This window comes from Caretta caretta, chromosome 5, assembly GCF_965140235.1.
Source record: "Caretta caretta isolate rCarCar2 chromosome 5, rCarCar1.hap1, whole genome shotgun sequence".
Classification (NCBI taxonomy): Eukaryota; Metazoa; Chordata; order Testudines; family Cheloniidae; genus Caretta; species Caretta caretta.
Genome location: NC_134210.1, coordinates 15,770,884 through 15,796,347, shown reverse-complemented (window position 1 = coordinate 15,796,347; position 25,464 = coordinate 15,770,884). Strand labels below are relative to the sequence as shown.

The 25,464-nt window shown below is 38.9% G+C and overlaps 1 protein-coding gene across 5 annotated transcripts in view; it reads left to right on the top strand.

Moving 5' to 3' along the window:
- Positions 1–25,464, top strand: part of DYM (dymeclin) — a 385,584-nt gene that overhangs the window by 261,074 nt on the left and 99,046 nt on the right. For 4 of the 5 annotated variants that reach the window (XM_048851023.2, XM_048851022.2, XM_048851025.2 and 1 more), the window contains one exon: positions 10,068–10,232. The exons of the other annotated variant lie outside the window; for it this stretch is intronic. In XM_048851023.2, the coding sequence (XP_048706980.1) occupies positions 10,068–10,232 (165 nt within the window). The remainder of the gene's footprint in view (positions 1–10,067; positions 10,233–25,464) is intronic. 5 annotated transcript variants of the gene reach the window in all.

The window sequence follows — 25,464 nt, the reverse complement described above, 5'->3', positions numbered from 1 at the left end:
TTAAGTCTGCAATGAATGACTAACCTTGCAATGAGGTCATGTGAAGAGGTGTTACTGACTCATTAACTACTTTTTGGGTCCACAAGTGGCTCTTTCCCCAAAGTCAATGTGTGTGTTAGGGCAGAGATGGGAGGATGCTGGTAAAAGGGGTGATGGCTTAGAAAACCAGCTCTAAAGACTTGTCAGGTTACAGTTGGAAGGCCCTCTTTCGGAAACCAGCTGGCTCATGCAAATACTTGTTCTCATGACTGAGGATTTTCAAGTTCATACAGACTGCACAAAAATGCCAGTGTCTGTGTTAATACCAGTGTACTAAGAAATTCCTTTAATCCTCTGTAGAGTTTGTGAATTATCACAAGTGTCTAACCGAACGATAAACGGATAAATACATTTCAAAGGTAGCATTCCAGTAGTAATATTCCTTAAGCTGCCCTGGATACATTCCTTCTAAATAGCTGGTTCATCTGCATGATTAAACTTTTTTGTGCTTTGTCTTTAACATTGGTACCCTGTAAACACCTCTTCTCATCTCTTCCTTATTTTTCTTCATATGGGTCATCACTTCCTTCTGTCTGGCTCTAATTTAGAAATCCTTTTGTTCAGAAAGGTAATGTGGACTCTATATAATGAGACTCCTTTTTCTCGTAAATGTATAACTAGAATTTCAGTCTAGCCAATGAATCACCAAATCTGTATCCATTTTCCATATTCCTCCATAATAAATGCCAATAGTATGGCAGTAATACCCTTCTGATAAGACTTTTGTTTGTGTTTCATCATTAGTCACATTATTAAATAAGAATATAAGAATGGTCATACTGGATCAGAACAATGGTCCATCTAGCCCAGTATCCGCTCTCTGACAATGGCAATGCCCGATGTTTCAGAGGGAATGAACAGAACAGGGCAATTTCAAGTGATCCATCTGGTATGTCCAGTCCCAGCTTCTGGCAGCTGGAGATGTAAGGGCATCCAGAGCATGGGGTTGTATCCATGACCATCTTGATCGACCATCTCCAGGAACTTATCTAATTCTCTTTTGAACCCAGTTATGGTTTTGGAATTCACAACATTCCTTTGACTGTGCCTTGTGTGAAGAAGTACTTCCTTTTGTTTGTTTTAAACCTACTGTCTATTACATTCATTAAATAGGGATCTGCTGTGACAGAGACATGCATCCAACAAAGTGGGTATTCACCCACGAAAGCTTATGCTCCAATAAGTCTGTTAGTCTATAAGGTGCCACAGGACTCTTTGCCACTTTTGCAGATCTAGACTAACACAGATACCGTTCTGATACTGTGACAGAGTGTTTCTTCAAGGGTGTGGGAACTCATGCTCATTATGCATTAGCACAAGTTATTCCCTTTTCTGGAATTTAAATAATAATTTGCCATGCTATAGGTCTTTCCCTTCCAGGACTTCACAGTGCTTTCCAGTCATTCATTCAGTAAGCCTTACTTCACCCCTGTATGGCAGATAAAAATCAAGAGCTCAGAAAAGTGCTCTCCCATAGAGTGGGGTATGTAAGTTGTTTAACAATGTACAGGGAAATTACCTGATAATTTAGGATAAGAAGTGAAGAAAAATCCAGTATTCAACTGAAATTGTAGGGAGGATGTATATAAGCAGAATATAATTACCATAGTTTGGCCAGCAGACTAGGAATTAATACTCTCATTTTTACTGCTCCTCTCCCCCCCCCCCCAAAAAAAAGGGGGTGGGGTAAAAATTCAGAAAGTACCGTGGAATCTTTTCATGATCACAAACTGCCGGGGCCTTGATTTTACTTCTCATCTAAAAGAGAGCATTTCCAGCAGTGCCTCCTAGCTTCATGCCAGGGCCCTGGTTTGGTGTTGATTCCAAAGGAACAGTTACTACCTACTGAATTCTTAACACCTATTTTTGCAGTATTTGAATTGGGCTGACTGTGCTTAGCATGTGAAATTGATGAGGCAGAGTAGCAAAAAGGAGCTTGATACACAAACAAATATGCACTAAACATTTATATCATTCTCAGTGCTTAGATACCACTGCCAATATGCATTAGTTGCAAGATGGAAGAGTATTATATGTAAAAGAGCATTATGGTCAGAAATTTTATTTACTATACTGTACATGCCTATTTCCAAGACGCCATATTCAGCTTTGAGCCATCATGCTTTTATGCCAACTCCAGTAGCTGGAGGAAGGCGTTTATAGCATGTATATGAGCAAAATCACCATTATGTGAATTGACAGTTTATAAACCAGGGGAAAAACGGACTCTGTTTTGTATTTGTGGGTATCATTAAACTTGAGTCTATGCCAATGTGAGATTATTTGTTTTCCTAATAATAAAAGTACTTCATTTTGAGGAAGGGAGAACAAGACAAGCCTGAAAAACAGAAATGTAACAAATTAAGATGAAATGTAGCATTAAGCTAATATGTGAACGTGTGGAACAATCCAGCATTTGCCCCCAGGAAATGGATTGGATGATCTAATAGGTCATCACCATCATCTGTATCCTTCTTGGGTCTACATGGTGTACATTTTTACTGTCGCTCTTTGGGACCGTCTGAGTAAGTCACTACTAGATCACATTCTTGATACATATGTGTATCGTTTGGATGCTCACAAACACTTGGGCATGTCCACAAACACTGTGGACTTTCACCATTCCTTTACCAAATAATTTTAGCTGGGTTTTTCCACGCGGGTCTCATGGCGTATGATGACTGTCATTTGAAAAGATAAATGATTAGACCTTTAAGATCTTTCTAACTCTTCATGTAGCAAACAGTGTTGTGTAGTGTATATTTTTCAGACCCTGCTGCAGAAACAATATGACCTAAATATTTAATCAGGCTTTGTAGAATTGGCTTTTTTTCATGGCTCCAGATTAATCTAGCTTCTCTGAGCTAATATGTGTGGCATGCATGTCTTGAAGACTTAAAATCAAAACCTTACTTTTTCTGAGTAATTTTAAAGATTTATAGCCTTCATAAAATCTCTCTGCCATTTGTTGAGAGCCAGATTATGAACTACAATAACTGAAATGTTAATATTTGGAATTATTTCCTTTTTGAATATGTCTGGATATGCTGCTTTAGACTTTCTTGTGTTAACAGAACGGGTGAAGCACAATATTCACAAACTGAAACACACTTTCTGTGCCACATCTCAGTCAGTTCGTTAGTTTAGGTCTGTGCACTCATAAGGACATTGGCTCAGTACAGTTTGCATTTGAGTCTTCTGTATATTTGTTATAAAACTTCAGCTGCTATCCACAATGACTCCAATATCTCTTTCTTGAGTGGTAACGGCTAATGTAGAGCCCGTCATTTTATATGTATAGTTGGGATTATGTTTGCCAATGTGTGTTACTTTGCATTTATCAACATTGAATTTCATCTGCCATTTTGTTTCCCAGTCACCAAGTTTTGAGAGATCCTTTTGTAGCTCTTCACAGTCTGCCTGCGACTTAATTATCCTGAGCAGTTTTGTATTAAAAATAAAACAAGTTTATTAATCAGAAAGACATAGATTTAAGTGATACCAAGCATCCGATGAAGTGAGCTGTAGCTCACGAAAGCTTATGCTCAAATACATTTGTTAGTCTCTAAGGTGCCACAAGTACTCCTTTTCTTTTTGCGAATACAGACTAACACAGCTGCTACTTTGAAACAAGTATAAGTCATAAAGTTAGAAAGGGTTACAAGCAAGCAAAAGCAAAATATGCTCATAAGATTAAAACCTGATTTAACAAAGTGGAGTCTTTTGTTCCAGAAAAAGGAACGTTTCTCACCAAGTCTCTTTTGCAGCAATGGGTCATTAATTCTGGTTAGGATCCTTTCGGGAGTCCAAAGTGCTCAGTTTCTTTATCTCGTCAGGTAAAAGGATAACTTAGGGGTTTGCTCCCCCTGTCTTCATAGAACAGTAAGCCTTTGAAATGTGTTTGTAGATAAAGTTCCTTTTCTCCTGCTGGGAAGAGATGCCATGCAGTCTGGTGAAGACTGCATGCTGGTTCCTCCCTTGCTTATAGATATGAAGGTCAGAAGGGACCATTATGATCATCTAGTCTGACCTCCTGCACAACGCAGGGCACAGAATCTCACCCACCCACTCCTGGGGATAGATGAGTGGTTGCAACCTCCTCGTGTTAGCTTGATGGCTTTGTTTACTTTTTAAGTAAATGTATGTCCAGTGTCTCTCAATTTACCCTGGAGAGACATTCAATCAGGTGGCACCACATTCCTTTGTGTGGGGAGAGATGGATTCCTTGTGTCCTATCTGGGAGACATTTTAAGAACATAATGTCAGCACACGTTTGTAACTTTGCACATACACCACACAGTAAAATTAATGATCAGTGAATTGTGAGTTTTCCAGAGATAAATTACATACCCCCTTTGGGTAAGTATCATAACTGTGTGCCAGTTGGCATTGGGGTGCTTTTAGGATCACAGACATGATGAGGGGGATATCAAGAAGACAGTAAAAATAAACTTATGTTTCTCACATGTCTAGTGATTATAGATAGGCTGGGGAGGTGCCTAAAATCTTCCGGTGGAGCTTTAATGGAATGGGGAGGCAGTGGATTGTAGCAGTGGCTGTTGCAGGCTTCCTCCTTATCTCACACATATCTCTGGGCCAGATTAGAAGAGGCCACAAGCAGGGGAGAGAGCATTGCAGTAGATGTCAGAACTGTGGGTCAGAGAAGGTAAATAAACCTCCAGCTAGAGCAGACAGGCATGCCCAAGTGATGGAAGATTCCTTCACCTAACTCTGCTGCAGCTTGAACTTTTTAGGTACATTTTGGTTTAAAAGGCAATTACTGTTTTTGCAGTTAGCATATTATTAACTCTTTTCACCTTGATTTTAGTGTCTATTAGATTCCTGCCTTCCCTTTCCTTCTGTTTTTTCTAGCATTGCAGAACTACTAACTGTGGTGTATAACCTATTGCTTAAAACAGCCTCTGTACCAGATAACTGGAGGATAGCTAATGTAATGCTGATTTTTAAATAAGGCTCCAGAGGCAATCCTGGCAATTACAGGCCAGTAAACCTAACTTCAGTACCAGGCAGAATGCTTGAAACTATTGTAAAGAACAGAATTATCAGACACAGATAAACATGATATATTGTGAAAGCGTCAACACAGCTTTTCTAAAGAGAAGTCATGCCTCACCAATCTATTAGAATTCTTTGAGGGTGTCAACTAATGTGAACAAGGATGATCCAGTGGATATAGTGTACTTGGACTTTCAGAAAGACTTTGATAAAGTCCCTCACTAAAGGCTCTTAAGCAAAGTAAACAGTCATGTGATAAGAGGGAAGGTCCTGTTATGAATAAGTAAGTAGTTAAAAGGTAGGAAACAAAGGGTAGGAATAAATAGTCAGTTTTCACAGTGGAGAGAGATAAATAGAGGGGGTCCCCCAAAGATCTGTACTGGGACTTAACTGTTTAACATATTCATAAATGATCTGGGAAAAGGGGTAAATTGTGAAGTGGCAAAGTTTGCGGACAATACAAAATTATTCAAGATAATTAAGTCCAAAGCAGACTGCCAAGAATTACAAAGGGATCTCACAAAACTAGATGACTGAGCAACAAAATGGCAGATGAAATTCAGTGTTGATCATTGCAAAGTAATGCATATTGGAAAACATCCCAACTATACAGACAAAATGATGGGATCTAAGTTAGCTATTACCACTCAAGAAAGAGATATTGGAGTTGTGGATAGTTCTCTGAAAATATCTGCTCAGTGTGCAGCACCAGTTGAAAAAGTGAACAGTGTTAGGAATGGGATAGATAATAAGACCATAAATATCATGATGTCATTATATAAATCCTTGGTAAGCTCACACCTTGACTATTGTATGCAGTTCTGGTCACACCATCTCAAAGAAGATATATAATAGCATTAGAAAAAGTGGAGAGAATGGCAACAAAAATGATGAATCATATGGAACAGCTTCCATATGAGGAGAGATTAAAAAGATTAGGACTGTTCATTTTAGAAAAGAGATGACTAAGGAGGGATATGATGGAGGCCTATATAATTATGATTGATGTGAAGAAAATGAATAAGGAAGTGTTATTTACCCCGTCACATAACACAAGAACCCCCAATCCAATTAATAGGCAGCACATTTAAAACAAACAAAAGGAAGTATTTCTTCACACACAGACAACTTATGGAACTAGTTGCCAGGGGATGTTGTGAAGGTCAAAAGTATAACTGGGTTCAAAAAAGAATTAGATATGTTCATGGAGGATAGGTCCATCAATGGCTATTAGCCAAGATGGTCAGTGCTGCACCCCCATGCTCTGGGTGTCGCTAACCTCTGACTGCCAGAAGATGGGGCTGGATGATAGGGATGGATCACTCGATAATTGCTCTGTTCTGTTCATTCCCTCTGAATCTTCTGGCATTAGCCACTGTCAAAAGACAGGATTCTGGTCTATATTGACTATTGGTCTGATCCAGTATGGCCACTCTTACGTTCCTGTCACTTTGGTTTCTGAAATAGTAATGTTAATCTCTTATTTAAATGACTTTCTCTGTGCACATTTCATTTTCTTTTGATTTGGCACTGTAAGGTCTTGGGCAGGGGTGGGCAAACTTTTTGGCCCAAGGGCCATATCTGCGTGGGGAAATTGCATTCAGGGCCATGAATGTAGGGCTGGGGCAGGGGTTTGGAGTGCGGGACAGAGTGCAGGATGTGGGAGGGGGTGCGGTGTGCAGGAAGGGGCTCAGGGCAAGGGGTTGGGGCAGAGGAGGGGTGTGGGGTATACAAGGGGACTCAGGAAAGGGGGTTGGAGTGTGGGAGGGGGCTCAAGGCAGGGGGTTGGGGTGCAGGCAGCGTGTGGCAGGGTCTCAGGGCAGGGAGTTGAGGTGCAAGGTACAGGAGGGGTTTGGGGTGCAGGCTCTGGCCCAGCGCTGCTTACCTGGAGCGGCTCCGGGGTAGCAGCGACACGCACTGGGGCCAGGGCAGGCTCCCTGCTTGCCCTGGCCCCGTGCCACTCCCAGAAGCAGCTGGCACCATGTTCCTGCAGCCCCTGAGTGGGGAGGCAGAGGGGTCCGTGCACTGCACTCGCCTGTGGGTAGCTCCCCTAAAGCTCCCATTGGCCGCAGTTCCCTGTTCCCAGCCAATGGGAGCTGCGGGGGCTGGTGCCTGCAGGCAAGGGCAGCGCACGGAGCCCTCTGCTCCCCCTCCCCAAGGGGCCGCAGGAACATGGTGCCGGTTGCTTCCGGGAGCTGTGCCAGGGTAGGCAGGGAGCCATGACGGGCCAGATCCGGCCCGCGGGCCGTAGTTTCCCCACCCCCTGGTCTTTTGTCTTATTTTGATTCTTACTGAGTAGTAGTTATTCCAGATCATTAAGAATTTGATATCTTTAGATTTAATGGAGCAGATGAGAATATTTTATTACTAATAACTTCTCAGATTTATGCAGCATATAACCCTGGAAATATTTATATGGTGAGAAGACACTAGAGATGTTTTACTATTTTCATTATCTCAGAAAATGGCAAAGTTTCATCTTTTAAGTAAGAACAACTGTTCTTGACGGGATAACTCCAGACCACACTTAATGATTTCCCAGGCTCCAGTTACCCAGAGGTTCCAAATTTGAACTATTGGGAGTTGATATTGATTCCTTAACATTTTACTATCAAATCTCAAGATATTCAGTTTGATGTTTTACTATTTAAAAGAGGAAAATGCACAAATCTAATTTGCTGTGCTGGTGCATCTTTTTCTTTTTAAAGGATAAAATACATGCTTGGGCTTTTTGTGTTTAGGATTAAATATCTATCTATATCTATGTACAGTGTGTATATATCGAGAGAGAGAGTATGCATACACGTGTGTGAATGCACATATCCCTACCCCTCAGTATTTAACAGTATTCTTCATTTGCTGTAATCATTTGTTTTTCAGAAATTTTAATAATAAATTGCAAATACAAAATAGGCATTTGCTTTAAAATGAAAGTAGTCAACCCAATAAAAAGTATTAAAAATAACAAAATTTCCCATAGCATTTGATTCTAGCTTGAATGCCCATTGGAACATTAGTTTTCAGACTCTGGTTAAGATCCATGTTTAAACTGGTATTAGCTCTAGCTTCCAAATTTCACAGTTGTTTTTCTTTACATACAAATATACGGAGAGAGTTATGCCTTGGTTATATACAGAGTTGGCCCAGTTTAACCTGAAGTCGTTTTAAAAACTGATTTAGTTAAAGTGGTGCAAAACACTGTGGACATTCTTTAATTCAGTTTAATGTATATTAATCTTATATTTAAACTTGTATTAATAGCTTAAATCAATTCAATGCTAAATTAAGTTAAATCAGTATGAGCCAGGTTTATATGAATGAGTGTTTATGTGGCAGTTTATAGTTTAAACTGGTTCAACTTTGAATATAGATAAGACCTAACGCATACATGGCACATACATGGCCTTGCTATTTGGAACCATGGAAGTGGGGATAGCAAAGCAATGCTCATCACAAAAAGAGTCCCAGAGCCATCTATTAGTTATTTATTTATATTGTAGTGGTGCCCAGAGATCCCAATCAGAATTGAGGCTCTGTTGTGCCGGGAAATGTACAAACATACAAAGACATGGCCCATATTTTGAAGAATTTATAATCTAAACTGCAATCTGGTTCTGGGGAGGTTTGTACATTGAGAGTATGCCTTCGCTTCAGAGTTAACTTGGGCTCTTTCTTCGCTGTTGTCCCTAACCCTCTCTCCAGTCCACACACACAAACCTCTCCTGAATTTGGTGGTGCTTTAAATCCAAGCTAGCAGCCCCATAAGGTTGTGGTCTACTGTCCAGACTGAAAACTAGTCTATCACTCTAGAACTTTGAGTGCTGAATTGCTGGGTGAGGGAGCGGTAATAACGGTGGTTACTCTTTCTTTCTCCATCTAGTGTGCCCCATAACAGAGGGCAGAATTTTGCCCACAGAACATTAAACCAAAAGGAAAGTAATTTGGTAAATAATCTTCAGTAGAATACATGGAATACCATTCAGCATTTTATGGTGAGCCAGGTTTTTTCCTGACTAACATTTCCTCTCTCTTTAAATATTAGCATTAAAGATAATTTAAGGAATTTTCTGGTGAATGTGCCACTTTGTGTACCCTGAGTAGATTGCCTGAGTCGTCTCTTTGGTCACTGCGTGTGTGTGATCTAATCTGTCGTGTGCATACACTACTCCCTTACTATACAGTAACTGTAATGATATAAATTTTTTGTGGATCTAAAGTGTGTGCACATGGTAGTGTGACAGCAGTACAGTATATTGCAGGTGAACTGTTCTACTGATCAGCTTATTCTCCAGTAAATTCATGAGTGCGAGAACACCGTGTGAAACAGCATTGACACAGATTGTATGAACTTTGACTCAAGAGTGATCAACGTATTTTCAGGGTTTCTGTCTACATGTTGTATTATTAACACTAAAGCCAGACATCTCAGAGTGATTTCCCCAGAACTCTCGCCATCTGCCAACTCTAAGACAGAAGTATATATTTCTTGAAAGTAATTACAAGAGGTTTCTCATGGAAGGACTGACCAACCCTGTTCAAATAACCGATAGGCTGTCTCCACTGCAGGAATTCTAGAGTGCATAAGTACTTCAGAGTAATGATTCAGTAGTTCTACATGACTTTTTCACTCCAATGAGGTAAGATGTCATTTTCCATGAAGCCAGTTAAATTCTATGAATATTCTCATTTTTTTCTGGTAACATTGTAAACCAGGTCCACAGTCTCATGTGTTCATGTCTTCAAGCCAAGTTAAAAGTTAGCTTACAATTTTATTTAATTTTTTTGTGTGTTTACAAGCCCCCAAATTTGGCAAACTCCCCAGCACATGACCATAGACGATCAGTTCTTTCTGCCTTTCTAATTTTTTGTTGTTTTAGTTTGAACTGCTACTTTACTGTGTTTGGCATCTTCTGCTGAGTGTCGGCACAAAACCTCTTTGGACAAAACATTAATTGGCTTTCTTAAAGGAAAATTCCTCTTTCTGTTTTTCTCCCTTTACCCTTGTCTTTCAGTTATGCCTGCCGCCACTTGCGGAGATATGTATATGTCTTGGACAAACTGTATTTTCCTCACTCTCACTGCTCTACGCTGCAGCATTGCTTCTCGACCCTCAGTGACAATGGAGAGGAACTTTTGTCTTTAACTTGTTCTCACATTCTCAGATCCTATGCTTCCAGGTTATTAACCTCTGCTCTGCATTTATTGCATGCTGCATGCTGTGTGTGACTGATCTTTGCATGCTTAAGTGAACAGATGTAAAACATGAAATGGTCAAGGAGGTTATTTGTATCTTTAATATCATACAACTAATGGCATCCTAGATATGCGTCATAACAAGTGTGGTATAAATAGAGGACCTAAGGTTAGGTTTTGTGGTACACAACATAGTGTCTGTCACCATAAGTCGAGCACAAGCTTTCATAAGTTGTGTGTAGCTTGTGGAAGCTTTAGATTTTTACATTAGATATAAATTATGTTAATATTCTTCCAAAATGCCATAATACTTAAAATATAAGACTCATGGGCTATAATATTCAAGCTACTGCATAATTATCTATTTGCTTTGCACTGTAGAGCTGGTATAGCGATGCGTCTGTCTTAAACACAAGCCTGAGTCCTGTTGTTGCAGTTATTTTGTACAGCAGTGGAGATAGAGCCTTCTCTCTTTTCTTGCACCTTACTTCATTTCATTTTCATGATCGCTCATACCTGAGAGCTGCCATTTTTTGACATATGGTTGTAGACTAGATTAGACATAATGAGGCGAGTAATGAATAGCCATCCATCCCAAATAACAATAGAAAGTCAATATCTTTCTAATCAGAATTGTTAGATCATACATAAAAACAGTAAAATAGAAAGAAATGTTTTAAAATCTCTACTAGGAAGGACAGAACATAAGGGTGTTTTTTTTAAAATAAAAATAGTTCTACTCATACTATTCTGTTGACTAGGTAGATAATTTAATGTATTATCCAAGATGCCAAGAGTTTTAGGAAAACAAGGAAAAAATTGCATGACAAAATTTACCAGAACATGGAAAGAATCCAGAATGGAAATGCAGCTTCCCAGCAAAGCAAGCATACAATAGCAACAGACCACACAGTAAACATAAGTAAAACCAGCTTGATTATCAAGGGAAGAAGAAACTGTGGCATGCAAGTTGAAATAGCTCTGTTTGTATGAATTTTATAGTAGTCCATAATGATGGGGAATTATGCCAAAGAATCCTAACAGGCAATGAAAATCTAGCTATCCCAGAAGCAATCACCAACTAATTAGGAAGAGAAGACACTGTTTTAAAAAAAATTAAAGAATACAAAGGCATTGCTTAAAAGTAATAGTAGTAATAATAATGAAGAAAAATTCACATACTAAATGTTATGCTGTGCTAGGGACTGAAATCCTGTACACATAATGACATGGTTTCATATAAAATTATTCCGTGTATTCACTTGTTAGTTAAATATCTGTATTATTAGTAAATATATGTATTGTGGGTAGTGCCCAAAGGGCCCATTTTGGCTTGAGGCCTCTGACTGTAGTTTATGAACTAAAAAAGCTAATTAATCTGCAGAACTCTAGAAAATCTATTAAAATGGATATTGTTGAGCCAAATTGTATTTAGTTGCACTAGTGTTAATCCAGAATAATTGAACACGCTTATGCCCATTCTATGTAACACTTGGGCTGTCTTGAACAGCAATTATGTCCCGGTTGGATACTTTTGATGCTCGTGTGAGTGAAGAACTAGTAACATCACTGGCTGGAGCCATGCATCAAATAGGCAGGTTCTGTGCATGCTCCTTTCAAAGGTTTTCCAAAGCACTTCAGTCCTGAATTCCTTTCTCCCCGCTCTTCTAAGCTGGGGCTTCTCCTAAGACCATGCCAATTTGTATGTTGGTTTTATGATATGGACAAATACTAAGATCCCCACACTCGTTCGTATTAGTAACAGAAGGGTCTGAACCCAGGTTTCTAGAGCAAAAGAACAGAGCTCACTGATCGTTATGGTACTCAGTGTCCACAGTAAAGCTGAAAATGAACCAAACCTCCATAAAGACATAAAGGTGGAAAGCGTTGAATAACTGTGTCAGGATTATTGAAGTACCACATAGCAAACTGCTTCGTTTCAAATTTTCTGGTCTTACATATTATATTTTCATAGTTCTCACTGACAACAGCACTGGAATCAATTCTTGACACTGCCCCTGTCCTTGCTTATGCATGCGTGTATCATCATGATGCTAGCACTAATACTGAGTTATTGTTCATGCCTGTCTATAGTAGCTCTGCCAGAGGGTTACAACTTGGAAATATCCAAGTGGAATCAGAGATTACTGCAGCAGTGGTTTAGGCAGATTAGTACCATGGGGATATTTCCAAGACTCCTGCAAATAAGATGCAGGAGTAGGAAGATTAGTTATGCTTGTGCTGGCAATTACGGGGATGGGTGGAAGAGTGGAGCGTACACCCAATAGATAATACAGTGGTGTGGGGCAATATAAAAACCTATATAGAATAGAAAGAACCTTTAAATCAGCACTCAGTACAATTGTAAAGCTCTTCTAAAATGCTGCAGTCAAAATGATCCAATCCAGTGCTGGGATTGTGAAAATCATCAGTGGTTCTACCCAGTAACTATACTTATGAATTACAATGTGTTGGAAAGGCCAAAAAATCTTGCCTTTTGTTTACAAAATGTGTGCACTTTTTTCCCATACAAAACATATGTTCTTGAAAATAAATAAATACAAAAAGTGACAACAGCTCAGCACTTAAAATAGCTTTACAATAACAAAGCATGTATGTATATGTGTAGTGGAAGGAAACAGCTTTGGTACTGGAATACTGTAAATAATGAATACATTTTTATAAACTATCGACTAACTTGCCATTATTCTTTTATGAAATGTGACTTGTACACCAGTTGAGAGGTATCAGAATATATCAACCCAAGAAGTTTTGAGAATTTGGTTTTCAGTTTAAAAAGCTATCTTTTTACAAGACAAACTGAGGTTGTTAAAACCAAAGATATTTCAAATAAAGATCCCTGCTCATGAAAATATTCAAATGCCTTTTTTGTGCTAGCTATTTCTTTTTTATATGGATAATTAATGATTTGGGAATGGAAACACCTACCAGTATGTGTGCTGTTCTCAGCTAAAAGTAAAACTCTGTATAAATCTGCAGATAAAAAAATCAAATTCTATATGTTGGTATAAAAGGAGTTAGTGAAAAGCATCTAAAACTTAGATGTTCTTATTGACAGTATGGGTTCATGCACACATTCTGTACAATCATCACAGTAGTATTCATTATCAATAACTTTATCCTATCTTAGAGGTTGCAAATATTATTTATACTCCAGGAATCAGAAGTGAACATGGGAAGCAATGAATTACAACAGTTTGCTAATTCTGAGCCCAGCAACCCAAAACTCCCATTGCGCTGTAGTACAGTTCCTACTGCGCTACAGCACTACGGTCCTCATTCCAGCAGAACTCTCACTGAAGTATATGGGACTTTTCCCTGAGTAAGGACAATAGAATCAGTCTCCAAAAACTGTACAAATAGTGTGTTAATCTTCTGAAGCCGTGTATTTGCTCCTGTGAGGTGGTGTTCCCCTCCATAGCACCACATGGGATCAGGTCTTTTATTTGCATGTGTACTGTGAACAGTGATACCATTTTAATTTTTTTTAAATGGAGGGTAGAAAGAGAGCATCCACCAAAGAAAAAAGGAAAGGGAGAAGGAAGGGCATCAGGGAACCTTTAGAGGTGACTGAGTTAAGAAAAATTAACACAGTTCATGCCTGCTCTTATTCATTGCAAGTTATGTTTAGTCTTTTTTTAAATGTACTTTAGTTGGTGTTTGTTGAACACTATTTTCACATTTTGAGACTGGTGACTTGTAAAAGCTTCTGGTGGCCTGTTGTTTCTTGGATTTGTAAACATGTTTATACCACACTTGTTGAACAACAAACACTGGTTAAAATTAATGGGCTTTTAAAAGAAGAAAAGGTGGGGATGGCTGTATTCGGTTATTATCACTTGTATTGCCTGAGCACTGTCAGCCTGTGGTACCTGTTCTCGAGGCACTTTAAAAGGGAATGCAGTTTCAGCTCTGTCTTAATGACAGTGTCACTCTGGTGACTTGTGGGGACACGCGTATTGGGTGTTTTATTATACCATGCATTCATGTAGCTTAAATACTTGAAGCTGGGATCATAGTCTCTACATTTGTTTGATACTGTCTTAATAATTCTGTTGTGGCTGTACTATTTATTGATTTCCATGGTATTTCTAACTCATGAAATGAAATGTATTATCCCACTTCAACCATTATGGTTTCCTTTTGGATTACATATTCATTGTATGATGTTCTATTAGTCATGTATACTTCACTTTCTATTTCAAACCTCTTTGAGCTACAGTCAACCCTAGAGAATAACTCTAGAAAGTCAAACAGACTCCTTGCAGTATGTATTAGCAAAAGGCAGCTAACAAGATAATGGTTTTGGGGATGCTAAACAAATTAAGGGCAGTTTTATTTTCTGTGTGGGAGGAAGGGAGAGAGAGAAAACAAACAGGAAATATGTTTTTGATGAGCCTGGTAAACTGAGTAAGCAAATTCATGAAGTAATATAGCTACAGTTCTCAAACTGTGGGTTGGGACCCCAAAGTGGGTCACAATCCCATTTTAATAGGGTCCCCTGGACTGGTGTTAGACTCGCTGGGACCCGGGGCTGAAGCAGAAGCCTGAGCCTTGCCACCAGGGGGCTGAAGCTGAAGCCCAAGGGCTTCAGCCTGGGACAGCGGGCCTCAGGCTGAGGCTTCCGCCTGGCATGGAGGTGGGGGTGTGTAGTAATTTTTATTGTCAGAAGAGGGTCACGGTGCAATGAAGTTTGAGAACCACTGTAATAGAGTGAAAGAAAAAATTATTGGGATTAATTTGAGTTGAGCTTTTGCTAGAGGAAGAAAAGGAAAGGAATATGTTGTCAAAATTTTAGTCTTAGCTATTTGAATATTGTTTATAATTTTATTTTAGGTTTATGTAACCACAGGAACCACACAGTAAGATTATGTAGGCCCTTTTTTTTTTTTTTTTTTTTTTTGGAGGTATTCTGGCATAGAGCCTTCCTCATAAAGTCCTGCAGAGACTTAAGCCTATGCTTCACTTTACAGACCTGGGAAGTTCTAGTGCCACTGAAGTCAATGGGGATTATTCACTTCCATAAAGTTAAGCACATGTGCAGTCATTGCAGTCTATGATTTGTATCAAGACAAAAAAGGACAGAGCCTTGTACTGTTGGAATTCAGTCCCAATGTCTGATTAGAAGGAATTAAACAGAAAGAAAAGTCATTATAACTCCAGAATAAAAAGAATAACTGTAAGATGATCATGGTAGGAATAAGAAGTCGGGAGTAAATTTTCAAAAGTGACTAGTGATTTTAGGTACCAAACTTGAGACTGCATCAGCCCTCTGATCATCAAGTCCTTTTAAGTTATCAAGCTGGGCATCCAAAATCATTAGACACTTTTAAAAATGTATATTTTTTTAAAGTGCAAAGTGCTCAGTTAGGGGAGGAACTGAGCATTCACCTTTACTTCAGTGGGACTTGCCTGAGAGTTGAAGGAAATCACATTTTACAGGAGTGTGCAGCATTTTGCAGATCAAGCCATAAATGAGAAATAAAATAAACTAATAACTTGGGCTCATAAGATTGCAGTAGCAATGCTTCAGTTATAGTTGCAATGGTGTGTGCATTTTAAGTTTCCATCCCAAGCAAAATAATGGAATGGCTGATACAGGACTAAATAGAGAATTAAGAGAGTACTATAATTAATGTCAATCAGCATGGGTTTATGGAAAATAGATCTTGTTGAACTATCTTTTTTGGATGAGATTACAAGTTTGCTTGCTATAATAGACTTCTGTAACGTATTTGACTTAGTACCACATAACGTTCTGAACTATACAAAATTAGAACCATACAAAGTGAGAGACCAAGTGGGTAAGGTAATATCTTTTTTTGGACCAACTTCCGTTGGTGAGAGATACAAGCTTTCGAGCTTACACAAAGCTCTTCTTCAGATCATGTGTAAGCTCAAAAGCTTGACTCTCTCACCAACAGAAATTGGTCCAATAAAAGATACTCACCAACCTTGTCTCTCTGATATCCTAGGACCAACACAGCTACACCAATACTGCATACAAAATCAACATGGCACATTAAATGGATTACAAACTGGCTAACAGATCTCAAAATTTAATTGTAACAATAAATGGAGAATTATCGCTGTGTTTCTAATGGAGTCCTACAAGGATCAATTCTTGTTGTTATTTTTATCAATGATCTGGAAGAAAACATAAAATTATTACTGATCAAGTTTGTAGATGGTACAAAGATTGGGAGAGTAGTAAATAATGAAGATGACTGATTAATGACATAGACCTATCTGGATTGTTTGGTAAGCATGATGCAAGCACACAATGTGTGTTTCAATATGGTCAAATGTAAGGGAGTGGTAATTTGCATAAAGGCATGCATTTAGGAGCAAAGAATGCAGGCTATATACTTACAGGATGGGGAACTCTATCCTGGGAAGCAATAACTGAAAAAGACTTGGGGGTCATCTAGGATGAACATGAGTTCCCTGGACAATGGTGTAGCTAGAAGGGCTAATGTGATCCTTGGATGTATGAACAGGGGAATTTCGCATAGGAGTAGAAAGGTTACATTACCTCTGTATTTGATACTGGTGCAACCACTGCTGGAGTATTGTGTCCACACTTCAAGAAGAATGTTGAAAAATTGGAGAGGGTTCAGAGAAGAGCCATGAGAACGATTAAAGGATTGGAAAACATGCCTTAGAGCAATTGTGCACAAACTTTTCCAGTTGCGCGCCCCTCCCCTGCACCATTAACAGACTCTATCTGCGTCTCCCCCCCCCCATTAGTGCTAAGCCAAGGCTTCCACAGCAGCGGAGCTAGGGATGGGGGAGGAGCTGGCCTGGGGGCGGAAAGGGAATGAGAGCAGAGCTGGGGTGGAGTGGAACTAAAGCTGGGGGCGAAGCAGGATTGGTGCTAGAGAGGGAATGGGGATGGATCTGGGCTGGAGGCTGAATGAGGTTGGGGGTGGTGCATATTGTTCCTTTTTGTTTTATATATTATCTATAATTATAAAAACACCTAGAGCTTGGGTAGATGCTATTAAATATAAATATAAATCCAGTTATTGTTCTTTGGAAGGCTGTTCTACTACATGTATGGTAAATAGTTTAGATTTGCAAGTTTGTTTAGTATTCAGAGTAGTTTGCAGTAGAAATTAGTCCAAATTACTAATGCAGTGAAGTGAGCATTGTGGTATTTGCATAAATTTTGCTGTCTGCTGTGTAAATTAATGTCTCGGTATGAGACATATCAGCATGGTCTAGAAACCAATATTTCTTGTATTCTCTGGGCAAAGGCTTTGCATCCAGTTGAGAATGCTATGGGGACCTGTGATTGATGGGTTCATGTATGTTGCCATGTGTTCCCCAGAGCAATGGGATTAGCATTCTCCATGAACATATAAAGCATACACTTAGAGTGCTGCATTATACATTTTATAGTATTGTATCTGGGATCCTGCAGTTGCTGGCTTTATCATTATGCCCAGTTCTACCTTTAGTTGTGTACCTGCGACTCCCATTGGCTTTAATGAGGACACAGTGTGATCTGGAGAATAGAATTTTCCTCTTAATTTGTAAATGGAGTAATTTCAGGTACAGAATGTAGTAAAGCTGGTGTTTTTTTATTTGCTTGGGTGTTCTTTGTTTTTTGTGGGTTTTTTTGGTTGGTTGGTTTTTGCATAAGGAAAGATTAAAACGCTGAAATAAAATGTGAAGGAACAAAGAGCAAACCCTGTTTCCTCTGTGGAAATGAGGTTAATTTCCATACAAACTGAAGACAATGTAAATTTAATTACTGTGCTCTTCGGGGCCTGAGACTTTTTTTTAAAAGAATGCCATGGTGGTTTTACGGATGGAAAAAACTTGCACAACTGCAAGTACTATATGTTAGTAAGAATCATAAGACAAATCTGTATTGATTTTCCCAGCAATCCTGAAGTTTGTGTATATATTTGTTGAAAAACTCCTTTTACTGACTTCTTAGAATATACATATTCCCATGGATTGTAACAAATAAAATGAATAGTCTGCTGCAGAGATAGTATATACATGGATTAGTAACTGTTCTCCTACTAGAAGGGTAATTTAATTTTAAAATATTTTACCTATTGCAAAATCAACTCGTTCCTTTAATAGCATGCCCATTAATGGATATTTGCTTGTATAGCATTTATAAATCTTAAGACTGATGAAATCTGTAAAGAAACTGTTCTTTTAGAAAAATGTTAGTCCCTGACTACACTAGAAATATGACCACCTTAAAGACCTTGAATACACCATGGTCTGACCTAGCTCTTGTTATAAAATAATGTTAAGATCCATCCTATGCCAAAGACTGAAACCTTGTTTGTAACCTGGTAGCGAGCAGTCTTGTAATGAAGTTCTTTGAATGGTTGTGTTCGTAATATGGACAATGGTTATCTGCTGAAATTACCTGATCTTCATATTTTTGGGCTGAGTAAATGAAAGTTATTATTTCACTGCTCTCTTATGCTTTTTGTGTCTATTTAGCTGAATTTTAGCAGGAAATCATTTTTTTTAGTTTTAATTAGCTGTTTTCAATACCTTTGGAATCTGCTAATATCAATAATAATACTAGTGTATGATACACGTGTATGCTTTTTTATTTACTTGTTAGAACTGAAATCCACTTGAGTGAATACATCGTGGATTGGTCTTATAATGCATTCATCACTGATGCTCCATTTACATTTAAAATAATACCAAGTAAGCACTTGGAGGAGAGGAAGGTGATCAGGAACAGTCAATATGGATTCACTAAGGGCAAGTCATGCCTGACCAACCTGATTGCCTTCTATGATGAGATAACTGGCACTGTGGATATGGGGAAAGCGGTGGATGTGATATATCTTGACTTTAGCAAAGCTTTTGATACGGTCTCCCACAGTATTCTTGCCAGCAAGTTAAAAAAGTATGGATTGGATGAATAGACTGTAAGGTGGTTAGAAAGCTGGCTAAATTGTTGGGCCCAACAGGTAGTGATCAATGGCTCCATGTCTAGTTTGCAGCCGGTATCAAGCGAAGTGCCCCAGGGGTCAGTCCTGTGACCGGTTTTGTTCAACATCTTCATTAATGATCTGGATGATGGGATTAATTGCACCCTCGGCAAATTCGCAGGTGACACTCAACTGTGGGAGAGGTAGATATGCTGGAGGGTAGGGATAGGGTCCAGAGTGACCTAGACAAATTGTAGGATTGGGCCAAAAGAAATCTGATGAGATTCAACAATCACAAGTGCAGAGTCCTGCACTTAGGAAGAAAGAATCCCATGCACCGCTACAGGCTGGGGACCGACTGGCTAAGCAGCAGAAAAGGACCTGGGGATTACAGTGGATGAGAAGCTGGATATGAGTCAGCAGTGTGCCCTTGTTGCCAAGAAGGCCAACGGCATATTGTGTTGTATTAGTAGGAGCATTGCCAGCAGATCGAAGTAAGTGATTATTCCCCTCTACTCAGCACTGGTGAGGCCACACCTGGAGTATTGCATCCAGTTTTGGTCCCCCCACTGCAGGAGGGATGTGGACACATTGGAGAGAGTCCAGCGGAGGGCAATGAAAATGATCAGGGGCCTGGGGCACATGACTTACGAGGACAGGCTGAGGGAACTGGGGTTATTTAGTCTACAGAAGAGAAGAGTGTGGGGAGATTTGATAGCAACCTTCAACTACCTTAAGGGGGGTTCCAAAGAGGATGGAGCTCAACTGTTCTCAGTGATGGCAGATGACAGAACAGGGAGCAATGGTCTCAAGTTGCAGTGGGGGAGGTCTAGGTTGGATATTAGGAAACACTGTTTTACTAGGAGGGTGGTGAAGCACTGGAATGGATTACCTAGGGAGGTGGTGGAATCTCCATCCTTGGAGGTTTTTAAGGCCCGGCTTGACAAAGCCCTGGCTGGGATGAGTTAGTGGGTGTTGGTCCTGCTTTGAGCAGAGGGTTGGACTAGATGACCTCCTGAGGTCTCTTCCAACCCTAATATAAATAATAATAACCAGTGTACTAAACTAATAACTGGAGGTGTTTCATTTGTTTGCAAAAGTTTAGATCAGAGAGACGAGGTGGTTGAGGTAATATCTTTTATTGGACCAACTTCTGTTGGTGAAAGAGACAAGCTTTGTGACCTCATTTGAAAGAGTAGCAATTGTCTGGTTTCAACCACACAGTTGTTATTGAGGCATGTAGTGCACTGTATGAGGTACACCACATGTTGTGATAGTCATGCATAGGACCCGTGAGATACATCCGTGATATTTCCATCCTCTGATTACCTGGTCCAGACCTGAAGAAGAGCTCTGTGCAGCTCTAATGTTTGTCTGTTTCACCAACAGAAGTTGGTCCAATAGAAACTATTACCTCACCCACCTTGTCTCGTGAATATCTTGGGACCAACGCGGCAGCGGCAACAGCAACACAGAAAACAACAAAGCTTAGAACAGTAAAACTTGTGGAGTAATATTTTGATTGTGACTAATGAGCCAACAGAGGGAGTATAAATTATTGTTTATAATGGGACCCTATGTAGATATTATCTTTCTTTCAGTGATCCATTAAACAGTAGCTCAAAAACCAAAGGTACAGCTACAACATAGAGGACGTTCTCCATAAGATTATATTAACTTTAAAAGAGGTAAAATTTTGAGTCTAAGCTATTCTCATGTCTTTATATAAAGGGGTTCTTTTCTAATGGAATTATGATGGTGAAATACAAGCTGTAGAATACCATTGTTTAAGGTTTCAGAGGAACAGCCGTGTTAGTCTGTATTCGCAAAAAGAAAAGGAGTACTTGTGGCACCTTAGAGACTAACCAATTTATTTGAGCATGAGCTTTCGTGAGCTACAGCTACAGTTTAAGGTGTGGTTCTATAATGTATGGCCTTTATGGCCTGTATTTAATTTTGTAACTTTATTACTTTTTTAAATTGAGGACAGTAATACACTTGGCATGTGAAAATGAGAGAGAAGAGAAACAATAATTCAGAGAATATTACTGTAATATTAGAGTACATAACTACCCACGTGTGCCCCAGGTGTGCCTAGGGCAGCCCACACTGGAAATGCCAACGTCAGGGCACGCTGCAAAAGGGAGAACAAATACTCCTAAGACTAGTGGGTAACATTAAAGTTAAACTCCTCAACCAGTCACAAACTGTGCTTCTGATCCCCTACACTGGTCATCAAAAGCTAAAAAGAAATCACACAGTCCCCTTTATTGTATTCCAGTTCTCTGGCTCCTAATCAGCATATAGGGCCAGGACAGTGAGAAGTTATTTAAAAAACTCTGCTCACTATACAAAATGTTCTTCTGATCCCAAAGGGTCAGCCACGTTACCAGGTCAATATAGGTTTGGATCTTACCCAAAATACCACGCTGCCAGCCAATCCTTTAGTCTCTAAAACTAAAGGATTATTATAAAGAAAAAAGAAAGAACAAGAAGAGAGAGGTTAAATGATAAAACAGTCACATACATACAGAGACTTGAAAGTTACATATATCAGGTTCTTAGCAGTATTGGTGAGTTTGCTGGCTTGAAAGTCCCTCTGGAACACATCCACAGCTTGGATGGAAGTCCTTTGTTCAGAGCTTCCTTTGTAGAAAGGTTACTCCAAAGGTAAGAAGCAGGAATGATGAAGACATAATGGAGAAGATGCAGCTGCCTTTTATAGTCTTTTGGCATGCAGCTTCTATTTCCTTTGTTCCAAACACAAGTTGCCCAGCACATGGCCTGGAAGTGTTAGAATTCTATCCATAGGCATGCCCCTGCATGTCTTGCTGAGTCATAAGGTGTAGCCCCTGGCCTTTTCAATGGGTTCATTGTACAGTTGATGCCCCTTGGTGGGCCATGAAGCAGTCTAGGCAGTGCTGATGCCAATCTGTCTGGGGATGTCACCCAGATGCACAGCACAAGTTTGGAACTACAGACATACCATACATATAACTTACAATACAAAGGTGATACAAACACATTCGCAAGATTACCATACTTGGCAAATTAGAACATTTTTGCAGATACCTTACACGGCATATCTGGCACAACTCATTGCTATTTTACAATATTGGTATTCATAATATCCTAAAGTGTCCCCCAAATTCCCTATAACACCATGTTCATCCAATTTCTGTCCCACTAGGCTGTGTTTACAGCTGCATGGCTTTTTTTGTGTGTTTAGCTGCTGCTCAGTTTATCATCATGTACTTCCTGAAAGGGGAATTACATGAGACCTCTGGGTCTCCACACACCAATTACAAACAATGCTATAGTTCTTGAGTATTCCCATACTCACAGATTTTACTAATTATTTTTGATTGATCTGATAAAATTAACTACCGTCCTTGAAAATTGGGGGAGGGAGGGAGAGAGAGTTTGTTTGTGTTTGGGAGGGAGAGGTTCTGTCCTTGGTTCCCTTTTCTTCTCTCTCACAGTTTTGTTTATTTTCTCTGTTCCAGTAACTCTCAGTTTACCTTTCTTCCTTTGACCTTACCCCTTTCTTTCAACCTCTCACTTCTTCCTGGACATCCTAGCACCTGTTTAAACTCAATTTGGGGAACTCTGAGCTGCTCCTCTTCCCTACCATACCTTCTCTTCTTCCTCTCTTCTCTGCTGTTGTTGCTAACACAACCATCTTCCTCATCACCCAGGCTCCAAACCTCAGTGTCGTTTTTGACTTCTCCTCTTACCATCAGAGGAGGCAGGGAACTTTAGAGTATTATGTCGCCAATCCTACAGTCTTATTCACACAGGAGTCCTTCAGCTGACATGCATGCAGCTGCAGGATTGAAGCCTAATGTCACTGCCTGCCTGAATAGTCAGTTAAACATTTTCAAATAAAAAAAAATGATTTATGTAATTAAATATATTGATTAATCATTGCAGCTTTAATTACAAATAGGGACATGGATAATAGCAATACAGATCCAATGCTAATATTGCCTTTCTGTATGGTTGCGTGGGTCTGTGAGGGTGCTAATGCAAGAGTGTAGTTCTGATGAGACCTTTGCCAGTTTACCCATTTTAATTATATTGATTTTCTTTATGCCAGAAAACCCATCTTCCACAAAGATTTGTTTGTCTTGTCTGCCTCTTTCTTTAGGTTATGTCTGATGGCAAACCACAAAATAAAAATATATGCAAATTTTACTGCAGCCTTTCCTCTCTCTTTCTTTTCATTTAGTATTTGTTGTAGGGCATTCCTTAAATTCATAGATTTTTTTTTTAAGTCCAGAAGAGACCACTGTCATCATCTAATCTGACCTCTGACAAAACAGAGGCCATAGAACTTCCCTGAATTAATTCCTGTTTGATCTAGGCATATCTATTAGAAAAACATCCAGTCTTGATTTAAAACATTTCCAGTGATGGAGAATTCACGACAACCCTTGGTAAGTTGTTCCAATGGTTAATTACTCTCCCTGTTAAAAATTAGCACCTTATTTGCACTCTGAACTTGTCTACCTTCAACTACCAGCTGTTGAATGTTAGTATGTGTTTATCTGATAGATTGAAGAACCCCCTGTTATCAAATTTCTGTTCCTCATGTAGATACTTATAGACTGCGATCAAGTCATCCCTTAACTTTCTCTTGGATAAGCTAAATAGACTGAACTCCTTGAGGTCCATCACCATAATGCACATGTTCCAATCCATTAATCACTCTTGTGGCCCTTCTTTGAACCCTCTCCAGTTTTTCAGCATCCTCCTTGAAGTATGATACTAGAACTGGACACAGTATTTTAGTAGTGGTTGTACCAGTGCCAAATACAGAGGCAATATAACCTCTCTGTGCTTATTCAGTATTCCTGTTTAAACATCTGAGGATCACATATGTCCTTTCACCCACACCATTGTACAAGGAGCTCCATGTTCAGCTGATTATTCACCATGATCCCCCATCCCAAGTCGCTGTTTTCCAGAATAGAGTTCCCCATCTTATGAATATATGTCTTCATTCTTTGTTCCTAGATGTATACATTTAAATTTAGCCATATTGAAATGGTTATTGTTTGCTTGTATCTCTCTTACAAAGCGATCAAGATTGTTCTATATCAGTGACCTATGCTTGTCATTATTTGCCACTCTTCCAATCTTTGTTCCATTGTAAATTTTATCAGTAATGATTTTGGGGTTTTTCCAGGTCATTAATAAAAATATTAAGTAGTATAATGCCAAGAATTGATCCCTGTGATTGACCAATAGAAACATACCTACTTGATCATTATTCTCCATTTACAATTACATTTTGAGGCCTATCTGTTAGCCAGTATTTAATCCATTTAGTGTATAGCATGTTGAGTTTCTGTGGTTCTAATTTCTTAATCAAAATGTCGTGTGGAACCAAGCCAAATGCCTTACAGAAGTCTTAGCTATATTATATCAAAAATGTATATTATATTAAGTGTCTAATTTTAGTAGCTGCTTTTTAACATCCTCACTAGTTACTGTTGTAATGGAAAGTATTTCATCATAAGATATAAATACATCATATATTTTTTTACCAAATACAGAACTGAAATATTTATTGACCGCTTCTGCCTTTTTTGCATTATTATTCATCTACCATTTCTAGTGTGGGACCAATATCATTTTTAGAACTTGTTTGTTCTTTATATACTTTAAAAACTCATTATTTTCTTTAGCTCTGTTAGCCATTGATTTCTGCTTGTGTTCTTTTGCTTCCTTTATCAATATTCTGTAATTCCTACCTTCTAATTTATATTCATTACTACCAACTTCCCCGTTTTTTCTATTTGTTATATATATTTTTAAAAATAGCTACTTTCACATCCCTTCGAAGACAGCTTGTTGTTGTTTTTTTAACCCGGCTTCTCTTCTTTCTTAATTGTGGTATTGGGTGTCTAGTAAAATTATTTTAAACAGTTTCCAATTATCATTGACAGTTGTCTTTTAAAATTCTTTATCCCAGCTGATTTGGTTCATAATTGTTTTAATTCTTTGATCCTTTAAAAGCACCATATATATATTTTACTGCTTTGGACTTTACATTTGTTATACATAAACAAAATAATCAACTCATGGTCACTTGCAGCTATTCAACCACTAATTTTTAGTTCTGCTATAAAGAGGAATTGATCTGTCAAGATCAGGTCTAATATACAGTTCCCTAATGTTAGATTCAACGCCTTCCGAGTTAGAATTCCTAACAATTATTTATGACAATTGCCTAAGGACACTTTAGTACTGGCAGCATGAAACTTTG